At 43.8% G+C, this 20,516-nt stretch overlaps 2 protein-coding genes across 3 annotated transcripts in view; one reads left to right on the top strand and one right to left on the bottom strand.

The window, feature by feature from the left end:
- Window positions 1-20,516, bottom strand: part of LGALS8 (galectin 8) — a 91,705-nt gene that overhangs the window by 62,199 nt on the left and 8,990 nt on the right. The window contains exons 2-3 of one of the 2 annotated variants that reach the window (XM_075339491.1): window positions 17,044-17,101; window positions 174-262 (exon numbers count right to left, since the gene is read on the bottom strand). In XM_075339491.1, the coding sequence (XP_075195606.1) occupies window positions 174-262; window positions 17,044-17,082 (128 nt within the window). In that variant the 5' untranslated portion in view covers window positions 17,083-17,101. The remainder of the gene's footprint in view (window positions 1-173; window positions 263-17,043; window positions 17,102-20,516) is intronic. The other variant, XM_075339492.1, reaches the window with a different exon arrangement.
- Window positions 6,066-7,860, top strand: LOC142295068 (uncharacterized). The gene is made up of 2 exons (XM_075338141.1): window positions 6,066-6,195; window positions 6,626-7,860. The coding sequence occupies exon 2, from the start codon at window positions 6,717-6,719 to the stop codon at window positions 7,614-7,616; it is 900 nt and encodes a 299-aa protein (XP_075194256.1). The 5' UTR covers window positions 6,066-6,195; window positions 6,626-6,716; the 3' UTR covers window positions 7,617-7,860.

The raw sequence follows: 20,516 nt of genomic DNA, 5'->3' as shown, positions 1-20,516 counted from the left end.
TGCCATAAATGTATTTTGTATGAAAATCTCATACATGCCTTTAGTTCTTAACAGACAGTGACAAATATTGCACTGTGTCCATACAGGTACTACATATATCCATTTTCTTTTGCATAACATCAAGCACTGAAATTGGATTTTCAATGAAAAGTAAAAATGAGCTCTATAAATACCTGTCTGCATTATGAGTGACTACCCCATGGATTACTATCATGGTCCCTGGTTCCAAATCTTCAAAGATTGTGCCAACATATGGGATGACCTGTAAAAAATATGCATTAAAGAAAAATGTTGAAGTCAAGCTTTTTTTCTCAGCTGCTTTCCAATGTACCATTTATAGAAATGCAACAATGAACATGCAGTAGATGTCGTCTGTTGTGTAAGAACCTTTAAAAATGTTTTTAGAGATGTAACATTTGCAATCAGTGGGAGTCTTAAGGCCACTTTACACAGAGAGATAAATCTTTGGCAGATCTATGGTTGCTGTGAAATCATGGACATATTGTTCCATTTGTACACCGCTCTCATTGATCGCTCTCATTAGCCGGCTGCCGGGTGATCAGCTGATTGCTCACAGAAGGCGGCTGCCGGGCGATCAGCTGATCGTTCGGCCGCCGAGAGAGAGCATGCGCAGCGGAATCAAAAGGACGCTACATGCTGCGTTCCTGCCGCCCGACGGTCAGTCGTTCCATGACTGATCAGTCGGGTGGAGGATGCAACGCAGCATCATCAGTCACTATCCGCCGCTCATACAAGTATATGGGAACAACGGAATCCGCCAAACGGATTCCGTTGTTTACCAGAGCCGCGTATTGTGACTTATACAAATTGACGGAAATGTGAACCTAGCCTCATCCAGAGACTGAGAACGGCCGGCGGCAACAGTGACGGAGCACTTAGACCCCTCTCTGCTCTGGTCTATAATGCGTATACTAGGAAAAGAAAATAGAAAGAAGCGTTGTATGTGCAGATCATACAGATTAAATGTTCTCTTTTTTTTGTAACAATACACCGTGTGCAGAATTATTAGGCAAGTTGTATTTTAGAGGATTTTTTTTATTATTGATCAACAACTATGTTCTCAAGCAGCCCAAAAGACTCAGAAATATCAAAGCTTAATATTTTTGGAAGTTGGAGTGTTTTTTTTTAGATTTGGTTATCTTAGGAGGATATCTTTTTTTGCAGGTAACTATTACTTTGAAGAATTATTAGGCAACTTAATAAAAAACAAATATATTCCCATCTCACTTGTTTATTTTCACCAGGTAAACCAATATAACTGCAGTACCCCACCTCCACCTTGCTGGCGTCTGAGTCGGAGTGGATCTCTCTGCCTTTTACTGATCCAGCCTCCGGCCCATCCATTTGGCCCATCAAGAGTCACTCTCATTTCTTCAGTCCATAAAACCTTAGAAAAATAATTCTTAAGATATTTCTTGGCCCAGTCTTGACGTTTTATCTTATGTTTCTTGTTCAAAGGTGGTCATTTTTCAGCCTTCCTTACCTTGGCCATGTCCCTGACTATGGCACACCTTGTGCTTTTTGATACTCCAGTAACGTTACAGCTTTGAAATATGGCCAAACTGGTGGCAAATGGCATCTTGGCAGCTTCACGCTTGATTTTCTTCAACTCATGGGCAGTTATTTTGTGCCTTTTTTGCCCAACACGCTTCTTGCGACCCTGTTAGCTATTTGCCATGAAACGCTTAATTGTTCGGTGATCACGCTTCAAATGTTTGGCAATTTCAAGACTGCTGCATCCCTCTGCAAGACATCTCACAATTTTGGACTTTTCAGAGCCCATCAAATCTCTCTTCTGACCCATTTTACCAAAGGAAAGGAAGTTGCCTAATAATTAAGCACCCCTTATATAGGATGTTGATGTCATTACACCACACCCCTCCTCATTACAGAGAGGCACATCAATTGATTTACTTAATTGGTAGTTGGCTCTCAAGCCTATACAGCTTGGAGTAGGACAACATGTATAAAAACTATCATGTGATCAAAATACTCATTTGCCTAATAATTCTGCAGTGTAGAAGGAGCCCACAGAACCTTCAGGACTGGAAGAGGTTTTGTGTGGAAGAATGGGTCAAAATCACACCTAAGCAATCCATGCAACTAGTTTCTACATACAGGAGGTGTTTTGAAGCAGTCATTACAAACAAAGGTTTTTGTAGGAAGTATTAAATATATTTAAGTAAGGGTGTTCAATAAATTTTCCCTGGGTCATTTCTCATTATTACACATAACTAAATTTATGGACATCTACGGTTTGATTTCTTTGTCTGTGGATTGGATGGGTTGTTACCGACACCTGGTGAGAAATTCATGGCGACACCACATTAAGAAATTAATTTACTTAAAAAACTGGTGACGTGTTCAATACCTAAGAAAGAAGAATGAAACCGAGGCACTTAAAAATGCAAAAAAATCAGCAGGCTTGATTACAAAATAATACAATTACAGCATGGTAGCATGAGAAAGACTTGGGACCATAAAGAAGAGTCTGTTCAGCGCAAAACCACGTACACTGATGTATTCTACATGCTACCAGGCTGTAATTTTATACTTGTGGAATAAAGTTTGTTCAATTTGTATGCAATGTGCGGGTGAGGCCACAGTTTCATTCTGCAGTATATTTGAACACTCTGTATAAATATGTATATTTGCTGAGCATCATTCAAGTATATCGGGAAATGTTTTTTGCCGAATGCTGGTTTTAACCCTTCAATTGACTATACAGTGCCTTGCGAAAGTATTCAGTCCCTTTGAATTTTCAACCTTTTTCCACATTTCAGGCTTCAACCATAAAGTTAAAAATTTCAATGTTATGATGAAGAATCAACAACAAGTGGCACAATTTTGAAGTTGAACGAAATGTATTGCTTATTTTAAACTTTTAAAAAAAACAAAAAAACTGAAAAGTGGGGTGTGCAATATTATTAGTCCCCTTTACTTTCAGTGCAGCAAACTCACTCCAGAAGTTCATTGAGGATCTCTGAATGATCCAATGTTGTCCTAAATGACTGATGATGATAAATATAAGCCACCTCTGTGTAATCAAGTCTCCGTATAAATGCACCTGCTCTGTGATAGTCTCAGTGTTCTCTTTAAAGCGCAGCTAACATCATGAAGACCAAGGAACACAACAGACAGGTCCTTGATACTGTTGTGGAGATGTTTAAAGCCGGATTTGGTTACAAAAAGATTTCCAAAAGTTTAAACATCCCTAGGAGCACTGTGCAAGCGATCATATTGAAATGGAAGGAGCATCATACCACTGCAAATCTACCAAGATCCGGCCGTCCATCCAAACTTTCATCTCAAACATGGAGAAGACTGATCAGAGATGCAGCCAAGAGTCCCATGATCACTCTGGATGAACTTCAGAGATCTACAGCTGAGGTGGGAGAGTCTGTCCATAGGACAACAATCAGTCATACACTGCACAAATCTGGCCTTTATGGAAGAGTGTCAAGGAGAAAGCCATTTCTCAAAGATATCCGTAAAAAGTGTCATTTAAAGTTTGCCACAAGCCACCTGGGAGACACACCAAACATGTGGAAGAAGGTGCTCTGGTCAGATGAAACCAAAATCCAACTATTTGGGCACAATGCCAAACGATATGTTTAGCGTATAAGCAACACAGCTCATCACCCTGAACACACCATCCCCACTGTCAAACATGGTGGTGGCAGCATCATGGTTTGGGCCTACTTTTCTTCAGCAGGGACAGGGAAGATGGTTAGAATTGATGGGAAGATGGATGGAGCCAAATACAGGACCATTCTTGAAGAAAACCTGCTGGAGTCTGCAAAAGACCTGAGACTGGGATGGAGATTTGTCTGCCAACTAGACGATGATCCCAAAAACATAAAGCAAAATCTATAATAGAATGGTTCACAAATAAACGTATCCAGGTGTTAGAATGGCCAAGTCAAAGTCCTGACCTGAATTCAATCGAGAAACTGTGGAAAGAGCTGAAAACTGCTGTTCACAAACGCTCTCCATCCAACCTCACTCAGCTCCAGCTATTTGCAAAGGAAGAATGGGCAAGAATTTCAGTCTCTCGATGTGCAAAACTGATAGAGACATACCCCAAGCGACTTGCAGATGTAATCCAACTGAGATGCAACTAAAAGTTTAGACTTTCAAGTTTACTTAAAGTGGTTGAACAAAAATATCCTGTGAAATGTCTCAGAATTGCAACCATTTAATTACAAAAATTCCTCATTTCAGGAGCTCAAAAGTAATTGGAAAAATTAACTTTACCATAAATATACGTTCATTTTTAATACTTTGTAGAGAATCCTTTGCAGGCAATGACTGCTTGAAGTCTGGAAATCATGGACGTCACCAAACTCTGGGTTTCCTCCTGTGTAATGCCCCGCTGGCCTGTACCGCAGCTGACTTCAGTTGTTGCTTGTTTGTGGGCGTTTCTGCATTAAAGGATTATTCCCATCTCCAAGATCCTATCCTAATATGTAATATGTAGTAGGTGTAATAATAAGAATATCAGCAAATACCTCCAATTAGAAATGTAGCATAGTTCTATGGTTACGACCACACATCTAGTCACAGTTAGTTAATTGCTAGGCAAAACTGCTCCAGCTCCTTCAAGTTTGATGGTTTCCTCTGGTGAACAGCAAACTTCAAGTCTGACCACAGAATCTCAATTGGATTAAGGTCTGGGCTTTGATGGCCACTAGAATAGATTTACACGTTTCCCCTTAAATTACTCAAGTGTTGCTTTAACAGTATGCTTTGGGTCATTGTCTTGTTGGAAGGTGAACCTTACAGATGAGTGAGCACTAAAATGCTTGGGTGCTCGGTCCTCGAGTCGAGCAAATCAAACGCTCTGTAAGTGCTCAACAAGAGTAACAAGTATGATGGAAGTCACTGATTGGACAATTTGGCTCTCCGCCCACATTCATCCCGCCATAAAGAGAGCATTTCCAGAGGAGAGATGGTGAGGATTTTGTTACTTTACACACACTACATTCTGAAATTTATTTTTTTCCCTAGTGAGAGCCAGTCAGAGACTGGGATTGTCTCTCTCTGGGGTGCCTGGACATATCATGTAGTGAAGAAAGCCTAAGCAGTGTGATTGTTATTTCGTGGATGACACATCAAAGTACCTGGGGGGGGGACTTGGCTGAGCTCCAAAAAATACCCGAGCACCCCGATGATTGATAGAGTAATGAGCAGAGCACACACTCTCACCTCTAGTGAACCTCCATCCCAGTCTCAAATCCCTGACAGACTGAAACAGGGTTTGCTCAAAAAAATCCCTGTATTTTGCACACTACATCTTTGGGCTGCTTCTCACTTGCGAGTTTCTCGCAGTAGAGCAATGCGTGAAAAACTCGCTTCGGAATCGGACACATGTTAGTCAATGATTCAGCTCGCATTTGCGATTTTTTTCTCAGTCCGAATCGGACCGAGAAAAAAATCGCAGCATGCTGCTTTTTTGCGAGTTTCTCAGACCATTTGTCTCAATGATTCCCTATGGAAGCATGTTTTTTGAAGGCACACACACGCACAACACCGTTCAAATATGCGAGTTGGGCTGGTCCTATTTTAAATAATTAATTAACACATGTCTGTGCCATCGCACGTCATTGTTTTAATTATGTTGCACTTGTGTATATTACCTCTCCAAAAGCACATGGCAATTGCTCCACGGATGCATATCCAACATGGCTAGGTACATCAATGTTGAAATGCTCATAATGCTCGTTCAGGAACGTCCGGAATTATGGGACAAGCGGGACAATTCGTATGCAGACCGGGCTGCACGCGATGCCTCCTGGTTATGGATCTGTCGCAAAATGTTTCCGCATTTCAACAATAGTACCCCAGATGCACAACTGCGAATGAGTGAGTTTTTTGTTTTTTTTTATAGTTTAAATTCCCATTTTTTATTGTAAAAATGATTTGTTAAAAACGATTGGAGGTTTTTTTGTTTTCAGTGAAATCTAATTTTTTTTTTTTGTTTAATTTATTTTTCTAATCTAAAAAATTAAAAAACAAAGTTACAGATATCACAAAAAGATGGCGAAGTGTACGGGACCAATTCAGGAGGGAAAAGCAAAGTCGTGCAGCAAGTGGTTCAGCAGCATCTAATAAGAGGCCATATATACATTATGAGCGACTTAATTTCTTACATCAAATTGTTGATTTATGTCCGTAAGTTTTTTTTTCATTTATAGTTAAAAATAGCGTTTGTAAATTAATTTATTTGCTTTTATAAAAAAAAAAAGTTAAATAATTTTTAGTCAAACAATCCAAAAAATCCTATACAAAAAAAAAACATTGCTCAGATCATGAACATTCACTGGTAATTAGGCCGTTGCGACATTGTTAGCGATCTCGTTCACATTGTGAAAATAAATTTCGCAAGTGCACTTTTTTTTTTGGCCCAAAATATCTTTGTACCCAAACTCAACGTCAAACACAAGCACATGCAAACATTATTTTCACATCGAGACAAAGAATGCTAATAATGTCGCTGCATGACAAATGGCACTAATTGTGATGAACATAATTTAGTAATTGTAAAAATCCTTGTTTTCATTTGTCCAAAAAATTAAAATGTCTCCATACATTACATTTTCAGCACTGAATCAAATTTGACAGATAAAGACACAATATCAGAATCTGACACACAAAGGGAGACAAATCATGAGGATGGAGATGTACAAGATAACATGCATGAAGTTGAAAATGAAGCATCATCAGGACCAATTGTGGCTGGATCCCAGGAAAACAATGATTTTAATCCAAATGATGTAACTAATGAAAAAGATGATGATTTTGAAACCTCAAATCAAAACAGTGCACTAGATATCTCGACACATCATGCACCAACATACACCAGGGGTAGAAGGCGCAAAGGAAAAAATGTCACCAATACTCGTAGAGAGGTGGATAATGGGGTACTTGATTACCTGTCTCGAACCATCAATGACGATGGAGAGGAGGCATTTTCACGCAGCCTTGCTCAATATTTGCGTCAAATTCCACGTGGAGTAAGGCTGCGTGAAAGAAGCTGTATGCAAACCATAATTGACGCATGTACCCCTCCCAATACACCACATTTAATTTTCAATTACATCGAACGCTGGCAATTATCTGAAGAAAATAAACTAGACAATACCCCTCCAAATATAGATGCTATAACATCAAACACCCTGCCACAGCCACCACACATACCAAGTGTCTGTGTGTCTAATCGCGACAATATGTCAGGATATGAACATACAAATGAAATAACACACAACCTACACATGAATATTGGTGATAATGCCCATAATGTAGTAAGACAAACATACAATCCAAACATCAATTCAAATATACATTATAGTAACCAAAGAGAACAACATTATGACCATACTCATGCATCATCCAATGCTAGAGAAATTTCATTAAGAAATTTCCCAGAACCAGCATACAGCCATCATACTCCAAGCAGTTACACGAGCAAGGACAACAATCTAGTTCAACCAATCAGCACACGCCCTGAACAGCATCAGGACCACAAGATGCAAACCCCAGCAAGCCAGATGCAACGATCTACCAATGTAACACCTAGATACATGAATTTATGAGTGTAACATTAGTTATTTATTTGTGAATATAACAAATAATTGTGTTACAAAACCAAACAATATATCTTCATGCATTTATGTATACCAAAACATATAGGTGAAGCAAAACATTTGTTATTTAAACCAAGAATCAGTTTATTAAGGGAAATTTGAAAATTATACCTTATGTATCTTATTGGATAAGAAGTATTATCTGCATGATACCGTTTATTAGTTTTAATTTGGATTTGCATGTTTTTTTAAAGGAACAAAAACAAAAAAAAAATAAACATTATTTGGTTAACCATCATAAGTTTTTTTTATCATATTTTTTAAACGTTATTTAAGTTTGGTTGCCATGGAATTGATCCAGAAGCTGTATTGAAGTAATTACATAGATGATTGCGCACTCTTATCCCTGACCAAAGTTGATCAACATTTTGTGAACAAATTAACAAATGGGGATCTTGAAAAAAAGGAATATCTTGATTTACTGCATCAAGACATTCTTTTGTTCGTGTCACATTATGCAGAATTACTATTGCTTTAATTACTTTAATAACATTTTGTTCATTTAGCTGGATATGTGTGTACAGTATTCGCCATTTAGCACACATTATCCCAAAAGCACATTCAACTACCCTTCTGGCCCTCGAGAGTCTGTAATTGAAAATGCGTCGCATAGGAGTTAATGTACGTCTGGGATATGGTCGCATCATATTGCTTGACAATTTAAATGCCTCATCACCAACAAAATAATAAGGTATGGCGGGTCCCTGAGTACCCTCTAAAATTTGTGGAAAAGGAATATGTAAAGTAGATTGCAACATACGTGCACACATAGTGGATTGTGAGAAAATTTGGGAATCCCCAGCACCACCATAGGCACCAACATCCATTAAAGTAAATCGGTATGTCGCATCGGCAACAGCCAGAAGAACGACAGAGAAATAATGTTTATAATTGTAATAAAGCGATCCTGAGTTTGGAGGCTTGCGAACTCGGACATGCTTGCCATCAATTGCTCCAATGCAATTTGGCATTTGGCAGTTATTAGTGAAGCCCTTTGATATTTGAAGCCACATTTCGACTGTTGGTTCAGGCATCATTGTATTGTGCAGGTTATCCCAAATTGCTGCACAGGTTGTTGACACAATCGAACATATAGTGGACTTTCCAAGTAAAAATTCAAGATGCAAAGCAGCATATGAAAGTCCAGTAGAGAGATATCTGTATATAGAGAATATGGATTAATTCATTTTGATATATTTCATCAATTTAAATTTGGCATCATTTGTATCGTGATGTTAATTTATAAATGATTTGCTAAAAAAAAAAAAAAATACCGTAATGTAAGCAATAGCCGTTCCTCTGGGCATATACTTTTTCGAAAACGGGTGTTCTGTCTGGTTATATCAGGACGAATTTCTGTGAGGATGAAGTCAAATGTAGTCAAATCCATGCGACAGTAGGCATAAAACTTGTCACTGTGTTCGCGTAATTTTTCATAAAGACGGGTAAAATGACCTCTTGTTGCACGGCGACGGACAATTGGATGGAGCCAATATCTTCGCATAGATGTAAGGGATGGTTCATGATAGTATGTTCCAAAAAGGCGTGAAAGTACCCAATGAAGCAATATTCTTTCTGTCGTATTGAATGTCAAATGATTTGACATTGTTCCTTTTTTAGATGACAATAGGATAATGCTTCAATGCAGAACGAAATCCAGAGTCTTGCGATGAATACAAAGCACACATGAGACCCAAAGCCACGTGGGGGGCTGGAACATTTAAATAGGCAAATTCCATGTGTCGATCATTTAAAGTGAACTCTTGCAGATAACTCGCATCACAATCGCAACACACACGCGTCGCACACACGAGCAAAAAGCATCGCACTTGCGTTGCACTCGCACCTAACGTGAACTAAAATCAGCTGAGTATTTTTCAGCCCAGTCGGACCGATTTTACTCGCATAGATGTGTTTCCACCCATAAACATACACTCAGACCATTTTCCCTGTCTCTGCTGCAGAAAAACATCACCACAGCATGATGCTGCCACCACCATATTTCACTGTGGGGATGATGTTCTTGGCGTGATGAGCTGTGGCCAAAAAGTTCAATTTTGGTCTTCTCTGACCACAGCACATTCCTCCATACATGTGGGGAGTCTCCCACATGTCTTTTGGCAAAACCAAAACATACTTCCAATTTCTGGCTACATATAAAGGATTTTTTTCTGGCCACTCTTCCATAAAGGCCAGCTCTATGAAGTGTACAGCTTATTGTGGTCATATGGACAGATACTCCAGACTCTGCTTGGGAACTCTGCAGCTCCTTCAGGGGTACCTTTGGTTTCTGTGCTGCTTCTCTGATTAATGTCCTCCTTGCCTGAGATGAGAGTTTTGGTGAGCATCCCTTTCTTGGCAGGATTTTATGGTATCATGTTCTTTCCATTTGATGATAATGGATTTGATGGTGCTCCGGGGAATCATCAGAGATTGGGATATATTTTTAGAACCCAACCCTGACTTGCACTTCTCAACAACTTTGTCTCTGACTTCTTTGGAGATCTCCTTGGTCTTCATGGTGTTTGGTTAGTGGTGGCTCCTGCTTAATGGTCTTGCAGCCTCTGTGGTCTATCAGAAAAGCTGCATATACTGACAGACCACGGGTCACTTACATTACACACAGGTGGACATCCTGTCACTAAGTATGCGACTTAGGAAGGTAATTGCTTGCACTAGACGTTTTTAGGAGCTTCATACCAAAAGAGTAAATACATATGCCCAAGTCATTTTTTATTTATTTTAGCCTATAAATTTAATTTTTGCCTAGATTTTTCTCGCTTTACTTCCCTAACTTGGACTATTTAGTGCTGATGCATCACACACAAATCGGATTACAAAAATATTTAAACACAAGTTGTATTGTAAGGGGTTGAATTCTTTCGCAAGGCACTATATATGCATACACACAGGAATGACAGTATCAGGCAGGTGTGGGAAAAAATGCTTCAAAGTAAGAATGTTTTCAAATAATAGAATAGATAAAAGCTGATTTTTATGAATTAACAAAATGAAAATGTAAAAAACAAAAAGAGATCTAAATCAAATAAATATTTGGTGTGACCTACAGCAGCAAATCTTCTAGGTACATTTGCACACAGATTTTGAAGCAACTCTGGGGGGAAATTGTTTTAAACATCTTGGAGCACTAACCACAGATCATCTGTTTATATAAGAGTGCGTGAATTCTTCAGTCTCTTTATATAACCCTACACACGCAGCTGATGTTGTGATCAGGGCTGTGTGAGGGACATAGGCTTGTTCTTTATGGTGACAATAGTTCTTACTGACATAGGCTGTATGCTTGGGGGTCATTGTCCTGATGAATAAATTTGGAGCCAGGCAACTCCTTGATAGTATTGCATATTGGATAAGTATCTGCATGTATTTCTCAGCATTGAGGACAAAATTAAAGGGGTTATCAAAAATGCATGCAACACGCACATGACGTTTCTTTGTCGCTCCATTGGGAGACCCAGACAATTGGGTGTATAGCTATTGCCTCCGGAGGCCACACAAAGTATTACACTCAAAAGTGTAAGGCCCCTCCCCTTCTGGCTATACACCCCCAGTGGGATCACTGGCTCATCAGTTTTCATGCTTTGTGCAAGGAGGTCAGACATCCACACATAGCTCCACTGTTTAGTCAGCAGCAGCTGCTGACTATGTCGGATGGAAGAAAAGAGGGCCCATACTAGGGCCCCCAGCATGCTCCCTTCTCACCCCACTTTATGTCGGAGGTGTTTGTTAAGGTTGAGGTACCCATTGCGGGTACGGAGGCTGGAGCCCACATGCTGATTCCTTCCCCATCCCTGTTACAGGGCTCTGGGCGAAGTGGGATTTTAACGGTCTCCAGGCACTGAGACCGTGCTCCATCTGCAGCCCCTGGAGAAGACGCTGGATATGGAGCGGAGTATCATCAGGGACAGGCCCTGCTTCCTCAAGGTACTCTGTGTCCCCGTGCATTTCGCACGCACACCGCAGCATTGCTGGGTGTGTTAGTGCGCCGGGGACATCAGCGCTGCTGCGCTTGTGCCATTGTCTCACTTCAGCTTAGCTGAGTGGGCAGACTTATGTAGAACGGTCGCGCCGGCCGCTGGGACTGCGACGCGGCTGGGACTTGTGGTGCGCCGGGGACTTCCGCGCTGGCCGCGCTTTTACGGCGGCCGCGCTTATAAATCGAGTCCCCGGCTTTTGCGGCCTAGTTCGTTCGTTAACGCCCACAGGCCTGCCAGTCAGGGTAGGGGCGTGACGCTGCACATCACGGCAGCCCGGAGAGCTGGAGTATGTTTTGCATACTCCACCCCTCTCACTGTGTGCACTGTGAAACCGGATTCCCGCACTTTCTCAAGCACGCCCACGGCTTCCTTCTCTAACACAGGACGCCGGCAGCCATTATTGTCAGTTCTTTCTATAGCGATAAAACAGACAAGTGTGGGAACACCCTGACAGGGATTCTGAGGTTCACACAATCGCTGTGAGCAGGCGTTAATCAGCACTTGTGGTGCTAACCCCACTAGTGCCGAAGTGCATTGAGATATATGCTTCTACGCTATGCATTGCACTGTTTTGGTCGTACTTTTGTATATATCCTCCTTATTGTGCGGAGGAGATTACAGCATACTGTCTGTGGAAAACAGAGGTGCAGAAGCACATGTTTTCCATGCAGCCGGTACAGCAGGTACGGCTATATGGCCGGCAGGTTACATACACCCCCATTGTATGCAACTCAGCCGGAGTCTCTGCTAATGATCCAGAGGCTGGGGATGAAGTCTGCAGTGTTTACTGACAGATTTTCTGAGACTATGGCTGTGATACTAGAAGCCTTGCAGTCCAGATAAGTCTCTCACACCATGAGCACTGTTGAATCATTGATCCATGGTCCCCCTCAGTGTGAACAATTACAGCTCCGGGGGGGTCACGTGCATCCCAGAGTCACGGCTCTGACACGGACGACAGTCCCAGACAGCCTAAGCGGGCTCGCTGAGCGGCCCTCAGTTTCATCGCACTGGTCAGGGTCCCGCAGGTGGACTCTCTGGGTGCTGAAGCGGAGATAGCTGCTCAGGAGTCTTATCCTGAGACCGCTCTCAATCTCGGTACACCTGATGGGGACGCCATAGGGTATTATCTTATAGCGTCCATCAATAGAATGTTGGTCATTTCTCCCTCAGTTCCTCCTGTGAAGGAGCCAGCTGTACGGCAGGAGAAATTCTATTTCAGGTATCCCAAGCGTAAATTAGGTATTTTTCTGGACCACTCTGCCTTCAGAGAGATAGTCCAAAAACACCACGCTTATCCAGATAAGCGCTTCTCCAAGCGGCTTAAGATACACGTTATCCCTGCCCCTGACGTGGTCAAGGGCTGGACCCAGTGTCCCAAGGGACATCCTCCACTCTCCAGGCTTGTGGCTAGATCCATAATTGCAGTGGAAGATGGGGTTCCACTTACAGATGCCGCTGACAGACAGATGGATCTCTGGTCGAAATCCACCTATGAGGCTGTAGGCGCGCCGTTGGCTCCAGCATTCGCAGCCATAGAGGCACTCCAAGCCATTTCAGCTTGTCTTACACAGATGGACACAGTCACACGTACATCTGTACCGCAGGTGGCATCCTTAACCTCTCAAATGTTTGCATTTGCGTCTTACGCGATTACGCCTGTCCTACACTCTACGAGCCGTACGACAGAGGCGTCCGCTCACTCCGTGTTTTTCCGCAGACCCTGGTCGTTAAGTGAATGGAAGGCAGATTTTGCTTCCAAAAAAGTACTTAACCAGTTTGTTTTTTTCTGCGGAACGACTGTTTGGTGGGCGTTTGGATGAAATCATTAAACACTCCAAGGGTAAAGATTCATCCTTACCTCAGCCCAGACAAACAAACCCCAACAGAGCAGGGGTCCCCTCGTCCAAAAGGACTCAAAAAGATCAGAGGAGCTCAGATTCGTGGCGGGCTCAGTCACGCCCAAAACAGACAGTCTGAAAACCCGCTTCCAAGGCGGCTTCCTCAGGACTTGCAGCCTCCTCTCTTCGCATCCGCGCTCGGTAGCAGGCTCTCCCGCCTTGGCGATATTTAACTGCCATAGGTCAATGGCCGTTGGGGGAGAGACATTCTGTCTCACGGGTACAGGATAGAGTTTAGTTCGTCCTCCAACTCGATTCTTCAGAACTTCTCCACCTCCCGGCCGAGCCGTTGCGCTTCTGCAAACGATGGGCACTTTATAGGCAGAAGGAGTGGTGACTACGTTTCTCTTCAGGACCAAGGTCACGGTTTTTGCCCCAATTTATTTCGGGTGCCAAAAAAGGACGGGTCGTTCCGTCCCGTTCTGGATCTAAAACGGCTCAACAAGCTCGTGAGCACCAGGCGGTTCTGGATGGAATACTCCGCTCCGTCATCGCCTCAATGTCCCAAGGAGGTTTCCTAGCATCAATAGACAGGATGCTTATCTCCACGTGCCGATTGATCCAGAGCACCAGCGTTTCTGCGCTTCGTTATAGGAAACGAACACCTTCTGTTCGTAACTCTTCCTTCCTGCTGGCGACAGCCCCACGGGTCTTCGCCAAGTTCATGGCAGCAGTAGTGACAGTTCTGCACTCTCAAGGTCACTCTGTGATCCCGTATTTGGACGATTTCCTGGTCAAGGCACCCTCTTAGGGAACACTGCCCGTATGTTGCGCTGGAGACTCTCCAGAGTTTTGGGTGGATCATCAACTTTCAATGTCAGATCCGACCCTGACCCAATCGCTACCATATCTAGGCATGGAGTTTCATACTCTCTCAGCGATAGTGAAGCTTACGCTAAATCAACAGCGTTCACTACAGACAAGGCTACAATCTCTCCTTTAAGGACCAGTCGCACACATTGAGACGCCTCATGTACTTCCCAAGGTCCTTCCTACTCCCATCCTGGGTGGTAGTTACGACAGACGTGAGTCTATCAGGGTGGGGAGCAGTTTTTCTCCACCACATGGCTCAAGGTACTTGGACTCAGAAATAATCCAACCTTCAGATCAATGTTCTGGAAAACAGAGCAGTGTATCTTGCTCGACTAGCCTTCCAGCAGTGGCTGGAAAGCAAGCAAATCCGAATTCAATCGGACAACTCCACAGCGGTGGCATACATTTACCACCAAGGAAGAACACGCAGCCGGCAAGCCTTCCAGGAAATCCGGCAGATTCTGACGTGGGTGGAAGGCACGGCATTCACCGTATCCTCAGTTCACTCCCAGGGGAAGACTGGGAAGCAGACTTCCTCAGTCGCCAGGGTATGGACGCAGGCGTATGGTCTCCTCAAGATCTGTCGCCGCTGACAGATGCCGGACGTCGACCTAATGGCGTCACGGCACAACAACATCGTCCCGGCTTCATGGCACGGTCTCACAATCTTCGATCTCTGGCGGCGAACGCCTTAGTTCAGCATTGGTCGCAGTTCTAGCTACCTTATGGGTCACGCCGCTGGCATTGTTGCCCAGAGTGCTGCGCAAGTTCAGGCCCGACTGCCGCCGCGCCATCCTCGTCGCTCCATTGGCCGAGGATGACGTGGTACTCGAATCGGTGGTACCTCACGGTGGGCCAACCGGAGGCACTACCAGACCGATCAGACTTGCTGTCTCAAGGGCCATTTTTCCATTTTTCCAGTTGAATTCTGCGACCCTCAACCTGACGGTGTGGCATTGAGTCCTGGAGCCTTGCGTCTTCAGGATTATCTCAGGACGTGGTTGCCACCATGGGACAGACTAGGATACCAACGTCCGCCAAGATTGACCACAGGATGTGGAAGATATTCTTATCTGGGTACTCGGCTCAAGGGGTTTCTCCCAAGCCGGTTCCATCGTCTATGTTTCCTTCCTTCCTGCAATCTAGGTTAGAAAATGGGTTGTCGCTCAGCTCCCTCTCGGGACAAGTCTCAGCGCTATCTGTATTTTTTCAGAAACGCCTAGCACGACTTCCGCAGGTACGCACGTTCCTGCAGGGAGTTTGTCTTCTCAGCACTCCGTACAAGTGGCCGTTAGAGCCCTGGGATCTGAACAAGGTTCTAATTGCTCTTAAGAAGCCGCCTTTCGAGCCTAGGAAAGATTTTCCCTTTCCCACCTTTCACGGGAAGTGGCCTCTCTAGTACGGTCACGGCTCTTAGGAGAAGTTTTCGAGCTAGTAACGCTCTCATACAAATCTTACTTCCTGGTCCTTTACCAGGACAAGGTAGTTCTGCGCCCGATTCCGGGATTTCTCCATAAGGTGGTATCCCACTCTCATCTCAATCAAGATATCACCTCACCTTCTTTGTGTCCTCATCCAGTCCACCAACTTCAGAAAGATTTGCAGCTGTTGGATCTGGTGAGAGCACTCAGGTTCTACACGGATGCACTCTTTGTCCTTGTCGCTGGTCGGCGTAAAGAGTCGCAAGCTTCCAGATCCACCCTGGCTCGGAGGATCGAGGAACCAATTCTTGAAACCTACAGTTCTACTGGGCTTCCGGTTCCTTCAGGGCTGAAGGCCCATTCTACCAGAGCCGTGGGTGCGTCCTGGGCATTACGGCACCAGGCTACGGCTCAGCAGGTGTGTCAGGCACCCACCTGGTCGAGTCTACTTACTTTTACCAGGCATTATCAGATGCATACCTACGCTTCGGCAGACGCCAGCCCAGGTAGATAAGTCATTCAGGCGGCGGTTGGCCACCTGTAGGAGAGGGCCGTTTGACGGCCCTATCATGAGGTATTCTTTTACCCACCCAGGGATTGCTTTTGGACATCCCAATTGTCTGGGTCTCCCAATGGAGCGACAAAGAAGAAGGGAATTTTGTTTACTTACCGTAAATTCCTTTTCTTCTAGCTCCAATTGGGAGACCCAGCACCCGCCCTGTTTTCTCGGGGGTTTTTTCGGTTTTTTCGGGTACACATGTTGTTAATGTGGAATGGTTTCAGTTCTCCGATGTTCCTCGGATTGAATTGGTCCTTAAACCTGTTATTGGCTTTCCTCCTTCTTGCTTTGGCACTAAAACTGATGAGCCAGTGATCCCACTGGGGGTGTATAGCCAGAAGGGGAGGGGCCTTACACTTTTGAGTGTAATACTTTGTGTGGCCTCCGGAGGCAATAGCTATACACCCAATTGTCTGGGTCTCCCAATTGGAGCTAGAAGAAAAGGAATTTACGGTAAGTAAACAAAATTCCCTTCTTTGTCACTGCCAAATAGCAGGAAGTAAAAAAAACAAAGCAACTTTTTTTTAAAACGCGACATACCAAGAAAAGGAAAAACCATCAAAAACATAAAAAAGTCTCCTAAATTTCACTATGGATTATTATAGTAACATATATAATCAATTAACTAATCAAGGATGGCTACATAACAAAGATGTATATGTGGGATCAAAAGCTGTTATTTACCGGATCAAAGATGGCTTGATGAAGTCTATTGCCTGACATGTCTTCCTTGTAATAAGAACTAAAAAAGGAATAAATAATGATATATTTCAAACACAATAACAAATTAAACATTTTAACAGTTAATCACTAATTCTTTTTCTTTCCATAGATCTTTCTAGGGCAAGGTATGGCAACTAACTATCCCAAAGGTTAACATGGAAAACCTATGGAGGACAGAACCAAATGGCTGATCTTAATTCTGCTCAGCCTCCCACCAAACACACACACACACACACACACACACACACAGTCTGATGGACCGCACAGTCCCCCACACACAGTCTGATGGACCTCACAGTCCCCCACACACAGTCTGATGGACCTCACAGTCCCCCACACACAGTCTGATGGACCTCACAGTCCCCCACACACAGTCTGATGGACCTCACAGTCCCCCACACACAGTCTGATGGACCTCACAGTCCCCCACACACAGTCTGATGGACCTCACAGTCCCCCCACACACAGTCTGATGGACCTCACAGTCCCACCACACACAGTCTGATGGACCTCACAGTCCCTCACACACAGTCTGATGGACCTCACAGTCCCTCACACACAATCTGATGGACCGCAGTCCCCCACACACAGTCTGATGGACATCACATTCCCCCACACACAGTCTGTGGACCTCACAGTCCCCTACACGCAGTCTGATGGATCACAAAGTCCACCACATACAGAATAATGGGTAGGGGAGGGGGAGGAGGAGGGGGAGAGGGATCCTGCGCCTATAGTCTTCCATTCTACAAAACGACAGACTCCGATGGATCCATTGCTGTCCAGTTTTTTCGACTCACACAAAAACTGTTACTATAGACATCGCCTCTGTCTGACGGACGAGGATTTTTCGACAAATCCTTCATACAACAGATGAAACGTGATACCGTCCAATCCGTCGCTAATACAAGTCAATGAGAAAAAAAGCTTCAGGTGCTGGACCCGTTTTTTTTCCAAATTCTACGGATTGTGACTGATGGCAAAAAACTGATGTGTGAAGGAGGCCTAACTGCTTCCCAAGGAATAGTGCACACCTTAGGGTATATGCATGCATTAAGTATTTGTAGCAGAAATGTCACACAATTTCTCCATTTCTTAGCAAAAAGAGCGCTGACTAAAATAGCCATGTTTTTTTACATGCATTTTTGGTTAAGATCTTTTTTGGGGGTGAAATCTGTACCAAAAACACTGAAAGAATTGACATGCTGCAGATTTAATTCTGTTGTAAATCGGCAAGGAAAAATAAGCAACGTATGCATGAGACTTCAGGAATCTCATTCACTTTGCTGGGACTAGGAAATCCTTCAGCTGTTGTAACAAATCTGAGCAGAAAAAAAACGCAACAAAAGCGGCACATCAGAGAAAATCGGAGCGCGCTCTGATGACACTCTGATCTGAGTGTGATTAGCATAATAGGACCATTTTTCTCGGGATGAGAGAAAATATGGTTGTGTATCCATACCCGGAGGCTGAGTTCACGTGTCCAGTAATCAGGAATTTAAAACAAAAATAAAAATGGATCAGTTTCAGACTGGTGAAAACTGATGCGCTTTATAAGGACTTCAATGATTTACCAAACTAAGGCTGCTTTCACACATCCGGTTTGTGCTGTGCGGCACAATCCGGCACTTTGCTGGAAAAACGAAACCGTTTTTTCTTGCTGCCGGTTCCGTTTTTTCCTGCATAGGCTTTAATTAGTGTCGGATTGTGCCGCATGGGCTTGCATTCCGTCCGTTTTTTGCCGCATGCGGCAGATTTAGCCGATGCCGCGGCCGGATGGAACGTTGCCTGGCACGTTTTTTCATCCGGCAAAAAAAACGCATCGCGCCGCATCCTGCCGATGCGGCGCTTTTTCCAATGCATCCCTATGGATGCCGGATGCGTCGCGATGCGGCAAAAACCGCATCCGGCCGCCGCATGCGTTTTTTTGCACTGCGCATGCTCAGTGGCATGCCGCAAGCGGCAAAAAACGGACGGGCCGCATGTAAAAAACGTATGCAAAGGATGCAGTGTTTTCACCGCATCCGTTGCATAGGTTTCACAGCCGGATTGAGCCGCACGGCTCAAACCGGATGTGTGAAAGCAGCCTAATCAGTTGGGTTTTTTTGGTTGGACAAAAAACTTTGTGTGCCTAAAAAAACTGTTTGCCGCTGGATTTGTTTGGTAAATCATTGAAGTCAATGTGAATGAATCATTACAAAACTAAAGTGCATCAGTTTTCTTCATTTTGGAACGGATCCACTTTTTTTTTGTTTACTGGATATATTTGAAGTTGACGATTACTGGACATGTGAAATCAGCCTTAAAAATAAAAAAAGTTCTTGATGTGCAAAGTGTAGATGCACAAATCTTCATTTCACTCAAGTCTAAAGGGTGCTTTACACGCTGCGACATCGCTAACGATATATCGTCGGGGTCACGTCGTTAGTGACGCATATCCGGCGCCGTTAGCGACATCGCAGCGTGTGACACCAAGGAGCGACGTGCAACTATCGCAAAAACGTCTAAAATCGTTGATCGTTGACACGTCGCTCCTTTTCCAAATATCGTTGGTGGTGCATGCCGCTGGTTTTTCATAGTCCCTGCGGCGTCACACATCGCTGTGTGTGACACCGCAGGAACGACGAACATCTCCATACCTGCGTCCACCAACAATGAGGAAGGAAGGAGGTGGGCGGCATGTTGTTTCGGCCGCTCATCTCCGCCCCTCCTCTGCTATTGGACGGCCGCTTAGTGACGCCGCAGTGACGTCGCTATGACGCCGAACGCACCTCCCCCTTGTAGGAGGGATTGTTCGGCGGTCACAGGGACGTCGCTGATAAAGGTATGTGCAGGTGACGCTGCCGTAGCGATAATGTTCGCTACGGCAGCGATCACCAAATGTCGCACGGACGACGGAGGAAGGTGCTATCGCGCACAACATCGCTAGCGATGTCGCAGCGTGTAAAGCACCCTTAAGGCTATGTTCACATACCATTTTAGTATACACTCAAAGACTATATGCGCTAACGGGGCCACTGACATTGTGTCTTGGAGCCTGCCTCAACCAAGTCTACATGGCCAAAATGATGCTCAACAGCGCACACTGTCTGCATCATTAAGGTTAATGGCCCCAGCAGCACACACATCCAAATCTCATTTTATGGGGCCTCGACTGAGTGTATGCTAAAATACTATGTGAAAAAATCCTTCAGTTTCCATTTTTACATCCGTGTAATCTGCCCTGTTTCTCTCACGCGTCATCTGTTTTACATCCATGTTACAGTCGTTCTTTTTAAAAACTGAAGGAGATACTGTCTGAACGTTTTTTTATCTACTGACTTTTAGCAACAAATAATTTCAAAACTTATTAAACCCGAATAGAAAACTGAAGTGAAAAGGATGGTTTCTGTTTTTCATTGTTTTTAATGGATCCCCATAAAGTATAATTTCCA

The sequence above is a fragment of the Anomaloglossus baeobatrachus genome, chromosome 3 (assembly GCF_048569485.1).
Source record: "Anomaloglossus baeobatrachus isolate aAnoBae1 chromosome 3, aAnoBae1.hap1, whole genome shotgun sequence".
Lineage (NCBI taxonomy): Eukaryota > Metazoa > Chordata > Amphibia > Anura > Aromobatidae > Anomaloglossus > Anomaloglossus baeobatrachus.
The sequence above is the reverse complement of the archived record's forward strand: the minus strand, read 5'-3'. Positions and strand labels throughout refer to the sequence as shown.